At 55.4% G+C, this 15152-nt stretch overlaps 2 protein-coding genes across 11 annotated transcripts in view; one reads left to right on the plus strand and one right to left on the minus strand.

The window, feature by feature from the left end:
• Window positions 1–3: 3 nt before the first annotated feature.
• Window positions 4–3839, plus strand: PTRHD1 (peptidyl-tRNA hydrolase domain containing 1). 2 transcript variants are annotated; one of them, XM_055809480.1, is made up of 4 exons: window positions 4–280; window positions 946–1217; window positions 1426–1772; window positions 3411–3839. In XM_055809480.1, exons 1-2 carry the CDS (start codon window positions 68–70, stop codon window positions 1114–1116), a joined length of 384 nt encoding a protein of 127 aa, XP_055665455.1. In that variant the 5' UTR covers window positions 4–67; the 3' UTR covers window positions 1117–1217; window positions 1426–1772; window positions 3411–3839. The 2 variants fall into 2 exon arrangements, with proteins under 2 accessions (XP_055665455.1, XP_055665454.1); XM_055809479.1 differs by lacking the exon at window positions 1426–1772.
• Window positions 3840–3967: 128 nt separating this feature from the next.
• NCOA1 (nuclear receptor coactivator 1) overlaps window positions 3968–15152 on the minus strand; it is a 179430-nt gene continuing 168245 nt past the window's right edge. For 5 of the 9 annotated variants that reach the window (XM_055809473.1, XM_055809469.1, XM_055809471.1 and 2 more), the window contains 8 exons: window positions 13578–13746; window positions 10300–10614; window positions 10034–10135; window positions 8554–8953; window positions 7545–7719; window positions 6245–6428; window positions 5293–5382; window positions 3968–4153 (listed from right to left, as the gene is read on the minus strand). In XM_055809473.1, coding sequence (XP_055665448.1) covers window positions 3986–4153; window positions 5293–5382; window positions 6245–6428; window positions 7545–7719; window positions 8554–8953; window positions 10034–10135; window positions 10300–10614; window positions 13578–13746 — 1603 coding nt within the window. In that variant the 3' untranslated portion in view covers window positions 3968–3985. Of the gene's footprint in view, window positions 4154–4243; window positions 4301–5292; window positions 5383–6244; window positions 6429–7544; window positions 7720–8553; window positions 8954–10033; window positions 10136–10299; window positions 10615–13577; window positions 13747–15152 lie in introns of all 9 variants that reach the window. The other 4 variants (XM_055809472.1, XM_055809474.1, XM_055809476.1 and 1 more) reach the window with 3 other exon arrangements.

The raw sequence follows: 15152 nt of genomic DNA on the forward strand, positions 1-15152 counted from the left end.
CGCCCCGCTCCCGCCAGGCACTGCGCGGCCGCGCCTCCCGGCAGGCTGTGCGGCGCCGTACGGCGGCATGGCGGCGCCTGGAGCGGCGGCGGCGGCGGCGCTGGTGCAATACGTGGTGCTGCGCGGGGACCTAGGCCGGCCGCCGCGGTCGTGGCCGCTGGGCGCGGTAGTAGCGCAGGGCTGCCACGCCGCCCTGGCCGCCGCACATGCGCACCGGCAGCACCCCGACACCCGCGCCTACCTGGAGTTGGGCGGCGCCATGCGCACGGTGGTGCTGGAGGTGCGCGGGGCAGGCCGGGAGCCGCGGGGCAGGCCGGGAGCGTTCGCCTCGGCGGGGCGGGCGGCGGCCATGTTGGGGCGGGGTTGTGATGGGCGGTGGGAGCGGTGTTGGCTCTGTGGAGGCACCCCCGGCGCCGGCCGGGCCTGGCAGGGGGTGGGAGGCTGGCCGGGACCCGTCCTCCCCCGGGGCCGGCCGGTCCTCCCGCCCGCCTCACCGTCCCGCGGCCGCCGTTACTCCCGGTGAGCCCCCATGACCGCAGCAGCGGCTTCGTGAGGGGAAGTTCAGGACGGTGATGGGGGCAGCCCCTTGTGTAGACGTGGGGCTGGGCAGGGCTGTTTGCCTTAGCACGCCGAGCCAGGCCAGCTTTCCAGAGGGGGAAAAAAAAAAAAAAAGCGCACTTTTGAAGGTTTACACCTGTGCTGGCTCACAGCCCCTAGCTGCTACCCCAAGTGCCTGCAGAGGCTTGCGGTGCAGCCAGGGCCTGCAGGAACAAAATGCCTTTTGGGGTTGCCCATCCTTACACCTGTGCAGGCAGCTGGCTGCCTCCGTGTCCTGGCCCACTGTCCCCAGGGTGAGCTGTCTTTCTTTGTCTCATCCCCACAGTTCTTGCAAGTATCCGGCACCGCTTCCCACCCCAGCTCTCACAGCAGACTGTCTTTCCCCAGGCTCCAGATGAGGCTGCCCTGACGGCGCTGGCAGAGACCCTGAAGCAGCACGACATAGACCACGAAGTGTGGACCGAGCAGCCTGAGAACGTGGCCACCTGCCTGGCGCTCCGGCCCTACCCAAAGGACCAAGTGCAGCAGCACCTGAAGAAATTCAAATTGCTAAAGTGACCAGGAATAGGCACCGGCAGCTCTCCTGGGCCAGAGCTGAGCTTGACGCTGGGAGGAGAGCTGCTGCGTCTCGGCAGTGCTGTGCTAGTGCCCAGCAGCAGGTAGTCGTCTTGTGTGATGATAGTAGTTATACGGTGTGAAATGGCTCTTCGGTGGGGAGGATTAAATGTTATTCTGTGCGGACTGTGCCAGTGTTATCTTAACTGATTTCTGTGTGCAGTCAGCGTGCTTGCTTGCACATCTCCCCCTACCAGCACAGGCAAACTTTTAGATTCTGCCACATTTGAAAATGTCTCTGCTGCTTTTTAGGGGTGAGTTTTCCCTTGAGCAGCCCTTTGAGCTTCCCATCCGTCTGTCTGTCCATCCCAATGGCTGCTGCCCCTGTGCCCGAGCTCCACAAGCGCGGCCTGGCTGCAGGCACGGCCGTCTGGCTGGCTCTGGCTCGCCCTGTGAATTCGGCGCTGGTTCCGCTGCCGGCATGGCTGCGCTCCGGCGCCTCTCCCACCTCTGCCTCTTGCGCCCTGGCTGCGGAGCCACGCCGGATCGCTTTTTCCTCCTGCACCTGCGAGGCCGGTTTGTCCGTGATCTTATTCGCACCGAGCTGCGCGATGAAACCCAGCGGGAGCCGCACGAACGGCAGATGGCAGCGTTGCCCGGTGAGCGGGGACTCGCTGCAGCCCTCGGCCTGCAGCCTTCTGCCTCCTTTACAGTAAAAATATTTGAAATGAGCCACTCGGTTAAAAAAAAAAGTTTTTAAAAAAGCGCATTGCCAGCTAGGAGTGTGCGCGCCCCACGTCTCCCCATCCTGGTCATGCTGTTAATGGCGCTGTGGTCATGCTGTTAATGGTCTTGTCACCCCCAGCCCCCCGGGTAGTTTCCCAGTTTCCAGAGCACAGAGCAGTTCCTCATGGCCTTGAATCCAGGGCTGGAGGCAGGAGCCGTGTGCCTTCTTGCTGTGCTCCGCCGGAGACAACCCAAGTGGCGTTTCCACCCTGGCGTTACACGCACTGGCAGGCCCCCTCACGGTGCTGGGGAGCACTTGCCCACAAAAGCGAGCACTGAGACCGCACGAAGCCCCTGCTACGGAGTGGAACGGGATCTGGGGAGATCAGAAAACTGCCCCAGAGCCGTTTTCACACCTTGTCAGACACCTGGTTTAATAAAAAAAAACCAGTGTCACTGCGCGGAGCAGAGCTGCGGCATGGGGTCTGGTGCCCACCATCTGCGCCATGCTCCAGCGGTAAATTCGGTGACTCATAACCACGCACTACAGATCTATTTTCTCTTCAGTGCTCTGGGCTTTAAGACAATGTTTTTGCCACCAAGCAGGGCACACCGGCTCATTTCCAGCTCCCCAGCATGATGAACCGTGGTGACAGCAGGGTTCCGGGTGTGAGGATGGGGTGACCCCTGGCTGCCTATGCCTCCTGCCCCGGCAAACAGCCCCAGCACCGCTCTGGCATCCCCGTCGGCACAGAAACAACAAAACGTTAGCTGGCAACTCTGGTTCTTTTTTTTTTTTTTTTTTTTTTTTTTTAGTTTGTCTTTTTTTTTTTTTTTGTCATCTTTAACTCTTGCAAATGTCAATCAACAAAGCTACACATTTTTCCACACACCAGCGCAATTTTTAGAGGGAAAAAATTCCCCTGTAGCCACCCCCCAGTAAAAGTCAGCAGTGAATATTAAAAGCGACCCCCAACTAAAAGAGAAGAAAACAAATTTATACAGAGCTCAGAGCTATTTACAGTGACAGGCTTGAGGGGAAAAAAAATAAGCTATCTCCCAACAGAGAATTCAATTATTATTATTATTTTATTATTATTATTTTAAATAGTTTAAGCTACCTCAGCTGTTAAACACAATCAAAGCAGAAAGAACTGACTGCTTAATTTTATTTAATATTTAATCAGAAAATTTTATCTACAATAATTGACAGACCCCTCCCCCCATCCTTCCCCCTAAAAATTATTGCAGTTTTTTCCCCAAACTGTTCTTGTTTTGTCTTTTTTTGTCTTTTTTTTTTTTCCTCCTCCTGTTGTAATATACACATTGTAGCCCCCCTCCCCATTCTGCTCGGAGGCCTGAAACCAGCATAAAACATGGAAAAAATGGTGGGTCAAAATACTCTTTTTTTTTTTTTTTTCTTTTTTTCTCTTTTTTTTCTTTAAAACCGACAAACTCACAATTGCTAGAAAAAGCTGATTGTACGCACAAGCGGGCTGGGGCAGAGGGGAGAGAAGGGTTGGTTGTTTTTTTTTTTTTAAGCGTGAATAAAAAACCGGCTTTTCCCGCAGAAGTCCAGCGCCGATCCCCTTCTGTGCCCCGCGCCGAGACGTGATCAGTGACAGATCCAGCTGAAACTGAGATTGCTCTTTCTCCTCCTCCTCCTGCCGCCGCCGCAGTCCTCCAGCTGCCTTCTCCCCCTCCCTGCCTCCCCGAGAAACCTTCCTCCAGATTAAGAAGCCAGCAAAATGATTACAAAAATAAGAATCATCTGTAATTTTGGCTTGAGAAACCGACTGTCCCGCCTCGTCGCTTTGCTGACATCCAATGCCTTTTTTAAAAAAAAAAAAAAAAAGAAAAAAAAGGGGGGGGGAAGGAGGGAAAAAAAAGAAAAAAGGGGGGAAGGAGAAAAAAAGAAAAAAGGGGAAAAAAGGAGAAAGGAAACAAGAAGGGGGGAAAAAAGGGAAAAAAGGAACACCCCCCCCTCCCCCCCAGTAAAACACACCCCCCCCTTTTGCTCCAAACACTACGAGCTGAAGAATGGCTGCGGGTTGAGATATCAAAAATCTCAGAAAAATATATAATATATATATTTATATATCTCTGTACGTCTTCTTATTTAAATTTCACATTCCTCGAAAAGCGATTATTCAGTCAGTAGCTGCTGAAGAAGGCTCTTCTGCTGGCCCGGCGGTGGTGGTGGCCCGGCGGCGTTTTTCGGGGTGCCCAAGGGAGCCGGCGGGTTGAGGTAGGGATCTCCTACCAGATTCACTGTACACTGTACGTCGGCAAAGACCTGAACCTGTTGTACCTGCTGGGACACAAAAGAGAAGAGGGGATTTAGCGGGGCCGGGGCAGGGGCCGGCGGCGGCGGAGCTGGGTACTACGTGAAGTGGAAACTCACTAGAGACTTCCTCTAGTCTGGAGCCACCCCAGAGAAGAACTCTTCTGTCTTCTTGTCCTATAAAAAGAAAACCGCTGCAACTCATTCGGCTCTGCGAGGTTCGTAACGTTGCTCATCCGAAAAAAAGGGAGAAAAAATGGATTTTTCAGGGGGAAAAAAACCAAAAACACCAACCACACCCCCAAAAAATAAAAGCCCAGCCTGGCATCCCCTGGGAGAAGGGGAGCCGCGGCATGGTGGCCGCGTCAGTGGTCATGCCGCAGCACGGGGTGGCATTGGTGGTGGGCGAGGTCCAGCGTGGCTGTTTGATCAAAATTAAGAGCTTAGGTGTGTCTTGGCTGTGCTGCCGGTGCGTCCCTACAGGCTCTGTGAAACCAAGGCTGCGCTATGGGGAAGGGGGAGGCGACACCGCGATGCCGGCGGATTTTGGAAGAGATGGGGATGAACCAGATAGTCCCTGGGAGCTGGAGGCATCTGTGCCGGTGAGTGGCTGGGCACGCTTTGGTGGTGCTCAGTGCTGCTCAGAGGGACAGGCAGCGTCCGGCAGCGCTGCCTGCAGGGAGGAAGCCTCCCCCATCCAAATTTCCTCGCTCCGCCGCGCTTTAATGTGGTGCCCTGGCTGCACCCCGGTGGCGCAGGGGTCATTGGCCGCTCTGGTGACGGCCGAGCCTAGGAAAGAAACCCTCCCCGCTCGCTGTCAGCCCAGAGCCAGGGCGACGGGCGTTTAACACCAACACTTCTTTATTTTTCCAGCTCAGCTGTGGCATCACCGCTCTTCCATGCCAGCAAGGAGGCTGAAAATGCTCACGGCAGTGGCACGAGCTTTGATGCGAAGAGGGTTTGCGAGCGGTGCCGGCGTCCCGAGGGCTGGCTGTCACCCAGCGCTGGTGGGACCACGGTGGCTTCAACCCAACCCTGCTAACCGGGGCCGGCACCAGTGGACACCAAGCCTGCCGAGCCAGTACGCCTGGGGCCGTTCAGCCTTTATCGGGGGGAGCCCGTCAAACTCCTTGGGGTACCTGAGATGCGCTTAGCAGTTTCTTACTGACCTGCGCCCCATCTGCTTCTGTTTTCAAAAGGTCAGTGGAGGAAAGCTGGTTGCAGTAAAGGCCCGTGGGTCTCAGCGCCGGGTCATTTACCTGTCAAAAGCAAGATCCAGGCTCAGCCAGGGCTCCTGGACGCTGGAGGGGCACTCACTGCCCTCAGGCTGAGTTTTGGGGAGCGCTTGGGGTGAGGATGCTCACGGATGGAGCAGCGCCAGGGGACTGCACTGCCAGAATCCTCCCCGCACTGTGAGCTGCAGGGTTTTGGGGCATCAGGGAGGGGGATGCCAGTGACCAGCTGGGACCTGTTACACCTTTCTCTCCGTCTCCTGCACCTTTGCCTGGGGCTGCTGCCTGCTCCGGGGGCATCTCACCACCCAGGGAGCATGAAATGCCACCTAGCTGCTGAGCTGGGTGAGCAGGGGAAAAAGCCACCAGCTCAGCCCATGCACGGTGCCTAGCTCACGGGAGGGACAGCCCCCCTCCTCGCCAAGCCCCACCGCTTCTCTCCAGGGAGGCTGCAAGCCCCAGCCAGCAATGTCCCATGCAAAACCAACAAGCCAGGAGCTTAATGGCACTGAGAAAAACGCCAGCAGCTAAAAAAGTTGGAGGCATCTCAGTCTGGTCTAGGGAGGATCTCATCAAAGGGCTGAGACTGGGGAAAGGTCCTGTTATCCATCTGTTCCCATTCCCCATCCCAAGTTTTCCCAGCTCCCCGGGGATGCATGGCTACAAACGGCCCCACCACCAGCCCACCACGGGGGCTGCAGGTGCTGGAGATGCTTGGTGCACCCAAGGACCCCACTGGACACCCCGGCACAGTGGCAAAGCCAGCGGAGGCAGCCACACCTTTGCCACTTCCCCCTTGGGACACCAGTATCCCAGGGCCAGAGACGTGACCGCAGAGCCCCTGGGCGCTGGCTGACCGTCCCAGGAGCAGGGACGGTGTGGGACTGACCTGCTCCGAGCACATGGAGTTCATCCCGGGCATCTGCAGTGAGTTCATCTGCATCTGTCCGGCCATGGGGTTCATGTTCTGGACGTTGGTGTTTCCTCCCGCCATGGAGACGGTGATGCTCATGTTGTTGTACATGCCCTGCTGAGCAGGCGCCGGCTGGCTCTGCCCCGCTTGGCTGAATACACTGAGAGAGAGAAAAAAACCCATTACCCGTGCGTAAGTGATGGTGGCAGGCACCCCGAGGTGTGGGCTGAGCCCCTTGGTGAAGACCAAGACCACCCACGGCAGAGAGCCAGCAGAGCGGACGGGAGCCCTGCCAGGCCCTGGGGACAGCAGGAGGGACAGGGAGGTGTGAGAGGTGCTGCCTGCAGCAAGGTTAACCAGCATGGAGGCTGGGAGGAAGGGAGGTGGCCGCTGTGAGGACATCCACCCTCCACTCCTGCTGCAGCAGGAGGCTCCTTGGGGTGACACCAGTGCCAAGAGAGGTATCGTGACAGTGCTTGGGGCTGGATTAAGGGTCGGTCAGATGCAAAGTCCTGGTCTATGTGACACCCCTTCGTGCTCCTTCCACTGCCCTCCTCAGCGTCTGGCCATCCCCACTTCTGCTCCAGGCAGGAGGACAGCTCGCTCTCCATTGCAAGGCAAGGTGAAGCATCCCATTTCCAACAGAGCTCCCATCTCATCTCACCCAGCCCAGTAACCTCCTGCTCTCTGCTGCTTGACCAGGACAGTTAGCTGAGCTACCCTGACAGACCCAAGACACAAAGCAAGGCATCCCCCAGGTGAGCTTTTGGGGTATTTTCCCCCATTTCTGGAGATCTGAAGCTCAAACCTGACTCATGCAAAAAAGGCAACGAGTCTGCCAACTCTTCCCATTTGCCTCCGTAAGTCAGAGCTGGACATGTCATACGAGGGTCGTGCAGTGACCTGGGACTGCTGGTCTGGACTCAATTTATTGTCATGTTTCCCAAGGCCACTTCCACAAGGTGTAATTAAGCCACTTGTTTAATTAAAAGCCAACGACCTGCTTCACGTCTTCCTCAACACACGTGACCATTGATTTAAACACTGGGGGGTTCTGGCCACCTCTGAGCTGAGGCAAAGATGAGGACATGAGTTGGTGGTGACATCTGGAGAACATCACGGTAGGAGACTATGGCCTGAGCTCAGCACGTGTCCTCAGCCAGGTGTCGCTTGGACACCACTGCCCCTGCCAGAGGACCATGGTAGGTGTCACCTTGCCACCTTCTCTGCGTGACTGTCACCCATGTGCTCCAGGTTATCCCCACCATGATCTTACTTGCTGTTCCCCATGGCTCCCTGCTGCCAGGTCTTCATGTCAGGCGACTGGTAGCCCGGTGTCGGCGGAGCTGGCTGCAGCATGGGGCTTTGCGAAGGCGGGAGCTGGGGTGACATCAAGGGGCTGCTGGGACTGAGCGACGGAGCAAAGGCGGGTTCGCTTTGCTGACCCATGCCTGGAGAAGAACAGACAGTGTCAGCAGTGCCCAGACCTCTGACAGCAGCCCCAGTTCCCTCCTCCTCCCTTGCAGCTGCTGGCATCGAACCAGAAACATCAGCTGTGACCTTCGGTCTCGAGGTCTCTGGTTTTCATTTTGAGCAGCTGTATCGCTCAAATGCAAATATTTCAGGGATGAAGGAGCCGGGAAACCCCCCCTCAAGTGGTTTCCATCAGCAGGTGTTCCTCTTTAGTGTCACACCTGGCTGGAAAATAGCCAGAGTAATGATGGGATGATGCCAAAGAATATTCCTGCGGGGCTATTGCAGCCACCGAGCAGTTTTCTCTACTCATCGGTGATATCCACCTTGCTGAGACCCTGCACTGAGGCTTGAATGTGAAGACCTTCAAGCTGGTGCTTGTCTGCACACAACTCTGCACCGGCTCACCCATCTCATACCTGCTTGGCCTACACAAGAGGGGTAAGGTGCCTGCAGCTCATTTCAGCCATCTAAGCAAGGCTTTGGCCTCTTTCAGAGCACATATATATATTTAAGGAAGCGCAATTTAGAGGACTGCCTTGCAGTTTGATTTTCAAGGGAAGAGTTGTGGAATTATTTTCCCAAAGGATAGATTTGGGGGGTTTTTGAGTTTCAACCAGAAAAGCTCTCTTTGGGAGGTGGAGACCAGAGACCAGACCAGTATGCAGGCTGGGTGAGGTGGCTGGGGATGAAGCCCGGGGTGATGGGTGAGCAGGGCTGGGCTGCAGCATCCTCAGGGGTCTCAGCTCTACCCTCCACCTCCCCTCCCCACTGCCAGATAGCTTTCCAGTGCAACCAACTGCTCCAAGTACCTGATCCCGAATACTGAAAGATGTTCTGTTGCATCTGCGGGGTCATCCCAGTGCCGAACTGCCCTCCGACACCGCCCATCATCCCCCTGTTCACCATGCTGCTGCGGTTAGCCAGCGCGGCCTCAGGGTTGGATGCCAACGGTGAGAAGGGGCTGGTGGAGGTGGGAGGGTTTCCTGGGGTCGTACCGTAGTTTGGGGGGTAAGGGAACTGCTGTGGGGGTGCCTGGGGCAAGCGAGCGGCTCCGATCTGCACTGGGAGCCCGGCAGAGGGAGGGAGGTTGTTTCCAAAGCTTTGCTGCCTCATCAGGATGGCTCGCTGCTGCATGAGCTGCCGCTGCCGGTGCTGCTGGCTGTAGAGCTCGCGCTGGCGCTGGGCCAGCATCTGGGCATTGAGGGGAGGCTGCAGGGAAGGAGCGGGATGTCCCAGTTATTACCATGACCCTCTGGTTCTGGCAAACAGCTCAGACCTGACCCTCCCCTCCCTGGTGCAAGAGCCCTGGGTGCTCCCCTTCCCCGGCTCGGGGTGCCCGTCCTCCGTTTGCAAGGCAAGCTGGAAGACCCCCAGAAGGCTGTAAATCGGCCCATTTGCACCACTGCAGGGCAAAGCAGGTTGGAGATACTAAAGATCTGCCTCTGCACATGCCAAATGGCAAATTTCCAGGAGCTGGAACATCCCCCAAGCTGGGAAAACAGGCTCTTGGTCACCGGGCTGCCACCAACCACCCCTCTCCCTCACGGAACCCACTTCTCATGCCCTCACCAGGATGCTCCCACATGCCAGAGCCCAGGATTCCTGACTTTGCGTCTTTCGGTTGCAAGATATTAAAAAAACCCAACCCATCCCATGAGCTCTTCCATCACCACAGGCCCATTCCCGATATGGCCGAGTCAGATGCGTTGGAATTAATCACTTCAAAAAGCCTGACAAAGCCATCAGCGGCTGAAATTGGCGCTCTGGTGGGCACCGTTTGGTCCCCATCCCTACCGCCAACGCTCCCCACGGCACGGTAGGGATGTCACGCTACTTCCCAAATAGGCAAAGGCTTCTCCGAGAAGTGGAATAAAGTCACCAGACCTTTCTACCTTCTCCTCATACCCAGCAGATGTTTCATCCACTTTATTAGAAGCCAAACAAGAACTTTAGGGCCTGGGGACTTGCAGGATCATTAAGAAGCCTCACTAGATTCTTGTATTTAAAGGACAACATTTATTTCTTAAAGATCCTTCTCAATTAAATGCGTCAGCACATCCTTCTCTAAGTAATAATGAAGTATTTATACCTTAAGCAGGTGGAGGAGCTGGAATAAGGGTGAAGCAAAAAGAAAAACCCACAGCAGCTTGTCTTGCAGCCCCCTCTCTGCACGAGGGAGAATTTCTCATAAATGACAGAGAGGAGCGAGCCAGGCTGTGCTAACGGGGAGGGCATAGGTATTAATCCTCAACTCTTCCCAGCTGGAGGACCGTGCCGCATCCTCCTTACCTGCGGCGTGATCTGCTGCTGCATCCCCGCCCGCATGTTGATGCCCACCGGGGAATTGGCTGCAAACTGGTTGAGGATCGCCTGCCGGTTTTGATGGATCAGCTGGAGGGGAGAAAAAAAACCAACAGGGAGACCTTCAAAATTCCAGTTCAGGAGCTTCCCACCCATCCGATCCCTTCCAATGGGGATGTCTGGGCTGCAGGCGGTACTGAGGGTCCCTCCAACCCCCTGCCCGCGGCCCTGGAATGCAGAGGAGGAAGAATTACCTGCTGCTGGCCCTGCAGCCGCTGCTGCAGCTGAAGTCGCAGCTGGTTGGGGGCCGTCGGGGGTCTGTTGAGCGTCTGCCGGGGTTGCATGGCCATGGTGGTGGGGAAGGCGCTGCGGGGTGGCGGGACCTGCACCGGCATGGGTCCGAAGGACGGCTTCTGCCTGACCATGCCGGGGAAGGCGCCGGGGAGGTTGGTGGTGGGAGAGGCGGAGGAGTAAGGCTGGGGGTACATGCCGGGTTTCTGCTCCATCATGAGCGGTGGGGTGGCTTGTTGGGGCTGGAACCGCTCTGTCAGGGCTTCCAACCCGCCGCCCTGGTGAAGGCAAAGGGGGAGGAAAATATCACTCCGGAGCCCCACTGGCACCCGATCTCTCCCGGGGGAGCTCGCAGAGGACGGAGGACATGGCGGGCATGGGGCAGCTCGCTTGGTAGGATGCTGCTGCCTGTAACTGTCACCCCCTGGGCCAGGCTCCAGCCTGTGCGAGCACAAACGCTGCGTCCTGGAGGCCATTAAACACCCGCTCCCCAGGGCTTAGCCAACCTAAAAGGATGGGAATGATTTCTTCTGGCTTGCTTGGGAGCAAAAAGGCCAGGCTTTTCGGAAGGGATCAGGGCTCTTCTCCCTGGGCTGCTGGGGGGTTTGCAGGTTAGCAGTAGGCCATGCTGCCTTCCTCTGCCTCCCTCTGCCTCAACAGGGTCTGCTAGCACCGAGCTGCTCATCTGGGCTCCGAACAGCAGCGTGCCTGACTGGACAGACCCTAAGCTCAGAGGACTGACCCAACCATGGGAAATAGTTTCTGCTGTCTCCCCTTTGCTATTTCTGTGCAGCCTTGGAGGCTTGGCTGGAGGCCAAGTGAACAGTCTTTTGGGTCTCCATCTGCCCCAAGAGCACCTGTGTCACAATACGACACAGGCCATATGCAAGGGTGGGAGCCACGGACCCCCAGGACTGGGGGAGCTCACAGGGAAGCATGGCTATACTCCAGCACTGCTCAGACACCCCTTGCTAGGAACCCACGGGAGACAGAACCTTTTGGTCCACTGTACAGCCACTCCGGAACAAATGAGCCATATTACAGCCAGGGGACGATTTCCACACCAGCAAATCATAAGAAGATGTTGTGCACTGCTCTGGCTTGGCTCAGGCAGAGAAATAGGTGTTTGAGCTATGAACCCCACCAGAAGTAACACCTTGGAGGCAGAATCCTTAATCCAAGTCCCGCGGATTGAAAGAAAGCTGCGCTAAGTGAAACCACACACAAAACTGCCCCCCAAATCCCACTGCCTTTGGGATTTGGTTAGATGGTGCCAATGAAAGGACTGAGGCTTGAAGGCAGGGAAGAGGGTATGGGAATGGTGGTGGTGAAAAATATATTGCTTAGGATCAATTAAGATGGTAGTGGTGAAAAATAAATCGCTCAGATAAATTAAGATGGAGCGTATATGGTTCAAGGACTGGATACCAGGACATAAACCAGCTGTGTGCAATGGCCAGAAACCACAGACCTGCTGAAATGAGGCTCTTTTACTCTTTCTCTCCCCAAACTACTCAGTTTCCAGCTGCCTCCTGATTAAACTGGGTGCAGGTATCTCCAGCACTCCATCCCACTGGTCTGTGGTAGCACGGAGAAGATGGTGGGTTTGGTGAATTCAGGGGATCCAAACCCCTACCTGCCAAGAACACATCCTGGAGGGGAACTATCAACACGTTTACTTCCCAAAGATGCCTTTATGTTGACGTGTTGTTTCTCTAAAGATGTATTTCAAGCAAATATTTCATGGAACTATTTGAAATATTTCTGAGGTTCAGCCGAAGCCGTGGAAAAAGCCCAAGATTGCCAATAACGAAACATTCCCTGGATGGGAGCAAAGCTGGTTTGGGGTCTAAACATGAGATAATCTCCCCGAGCCAGGTGCTCTTTGGCCAGGGAAGTACCGGACCAACGTGGGGATGCTTGGCAGCATCGGCTGCCACCGAAGGACATCTCTAATCCAGCGCTCTGATGCTGCTGGAGCCTGTCCGGTGCAGGAAAGGGTTGCTGGGGAGCTGTGCCAGCTGAGTCTGCAAAACCCTTGTGAAAACACTGAGCTGTTGCAGCTGCATCTTTGGCAAAAGCATCTCTGATCCTATATATCAAAGAGGCTGAATTACACATAACTTTCAAAAAAAACCCAGGCAGGCGGTGATTTGGGAGGCACAGCCTTGAGAAAAGGGATGCGGCAAATACCTGACTTGGGCATCAATTCACTGACAGGTCCCCCAAAATGCTTATGAAAAGATAACTCCCCCCTAGCAGTGGTGGGGCTGCAGAAGGAGATGTGCCACCTCTGGGCTTAAACGATGCAGGATCAGGCCCAGAGCGGCCCGATGGATTTGCTCTGAGAAGCTTCTTCCTTAGGACATCCCATTTATTAACAGGCTTTTGATTTGGTCCCTTGCTTTGGAAAAACGCGTATGTGTGAGTGCTCTGAGGCACAGAAAAAGAAACCACTTGAAAACAAATCCCAAGCGATCCATCTCATTTTCCACGTCCCTTGCTAGCTCCCCTGCAGCCAGCTTTCTCCCCCTGCCTTGCCCTGTTATTTATGAAACCCTGAACCCTTCAGAGGCGTCTGCCCCCACGGATATCTGCAAACAGGGAGTCTTCACCGGAGCTCAGCTGCGGAAACCAGGGCCCCAGCGCTATCCGAGTAAGACAGCACCACTAAAAGCAAGCCTCTTTTTTTAATTATTTTTCTCTCCCTGCGGTTCAACCCGAGACAGAAGGGCAGCTGCACTGTAAGCCAATCTTGATAGTAAGGGCTGCACGGTTTCATACCAGCGAGGCCATTAGATATATTATTAGGCAGCACAACCCAGGCTCAGGAATCCCAGGCTGTGGGATTCCAGCTGGAAGGCTCCTCTGTGCCCTAATCCCCCTGGTAAGGTGGGGAAACGGGACAGCCTGCCAGCTCTCCCCGTTACACGAGCTGCCCGGGGCTGAAACCACTCAGCCGCCTCTTTGCCAGGCTGCCGGTTCTCATGGGGGATCGCATTTGAAAAGTGGAGAAATGAGATATTGTATTTCACGGGGCTGTTTTCCAGCTTTTTTGGCGGGGGGAGAGAACCGCGTGGTGTTAAGTATCGTCTCTGAATCTGATGCGCTCGTGTGTTCCCACTCACATCTGGCCTCCCATTACCAGATGTTGGAAATCCTCCTCCATGCTCACATCAAGCCTCAGCATCTGGCCCCCTATATGACCTCCGACAGGTCCCATGAGTGGTTCTCTCTTTACCTGGACCAGTTTGTCAATCCCCAGAGCTCGATCCAGCTCGGCCAGCTCCGTCTCGTCTTTGCCGCTGAGGAAGGAGACGAGCTGCTCGAGCAGGGCTTTCTCGTCGTTCCGACCCTCCGGCGTGGTGGGAGGACACAGGAGCTCATCCAGCTGGGAGGTGATGCACTGGCTGCAGAGAGAAGTCAAAAGAGGAGGCGCATTAAGGATTATGAAGCAGGGAGGAGGCTGAGCAGGGAAGATGCTTGAGCGACACGGCCCCTGCAGCCACCGGGACTCACTCCCACCCTGCTGCATCATGCCAATCCCATGGGACTCAGCCTCGTCCCCCAGCTCTGACCCCGGCTGAGCCCACTCAAGCTCAAACCCTGTGCCCAAACCTGTTTTTAAGGATGAACCTCACCAGGAAACACAGCCCGGACAGTGGTTCGGAGAGGTTTGGGAAGGGAACTTTGGTGCTTTTGCAGGCTTTGCTCCTGCGGGCGTTTTGGGCAGGACAGCGGGAGGCAGAGCAAAACTTCTGCCGGCACAAAAGTGGGGAGGCTTGGATGGAGCTGGAGCAGCTGGAAGCGATGCAGCTGAAGGCAAAGGGGAATCTTTGAGCTGCAAAAATAAGATTTCTGCAAAGCTTGCTCAATATTCTTTGGGAATAAGATTAATATGTAATGAGAGACATTCCAATGACGTGACTAATTGGAGTCAATCGGATTTGCAGGGTCTGACACGATGAAGAGAGCCATGGCACATCACGCTCCCAGAGAGGCACAAAGGCGAGGGCTCGAACATGCCAGCAGTTCCCAAGCAGCAGACATGTTTATCCTTTTAGCTCCAGATGAGGACCAGATGTACAGTAAGGAACTGAAGCCAATCTGACCGAGACCGCTGCAGCCAACACACGCAGCCTAATCCAGGGAAAAGAAATACTCGGCGCTGGGATTTCTTAAATTGCAGAGCAGGAGCAGAGAGGGAAGTGGGGAGACAGAGGTGAAAGGCAGGGCTGGTTTCACTCTGTAGCCGAGGTCCCTGCTACTTGCTGCTTTTCTCAAACTCAGTTTTTCAGTGCCAAGGTCAAAGGACAAAGTTTGCTGCACAGACATCGTTCTTGCAGGAGAAAGAGAGGACAGGCTTCTTCTCCACCTTAACTGGCAGCTAGAGGAGAAATTCAGGTTGCCACCATCCTTTCAGCCCATGCTGGACCTCTGCATGGATGGCAAAAGTTGGTTTATTAAGAGATTGTGGGGATAAAACCAGCTCTACGTAGTGAATAAGCTTCCAGTGTGTCCTGCTTTGCAGCCCAATCCAGCCTGCAAAGCCCTCCCCTCTCCTCTCCTCCAGCACCATGCCATGGTGGGGTTCAGATGAGTCTCTGGACAGACAATGGTGGGGCAGAGGAGATCCTGGACCCCATGCATCATGTCCCTGCCACACTGGTTTTGCCTTGCAAAGGTTTTCTATCCACCACAACCTTTCAGGCCTTTTTAAAGGTGAAAACTCCGATTCTGCACGCGGTGTGGAGGAGAAATTCAGCTGCTCACAGAGACAGTGTCAAAGGCTGCTTGAGGTCCTGTAAAGCATCTC

The sequence above is a fragment of the Falco peregrinus genome, chromosome 7 (genome assembly GCF_023634155.1).
Source record: "Falco peregrinus isolate bFalPer1 chromosome 7, bFalPer1.pri, whole genome shotgun sequence".
Taxonomy (NCBI): Eukaryota; Metazoa; Chordata; class Aves; order Falconiformes; family Falconidae; genus Falco; species Falco peregrinus.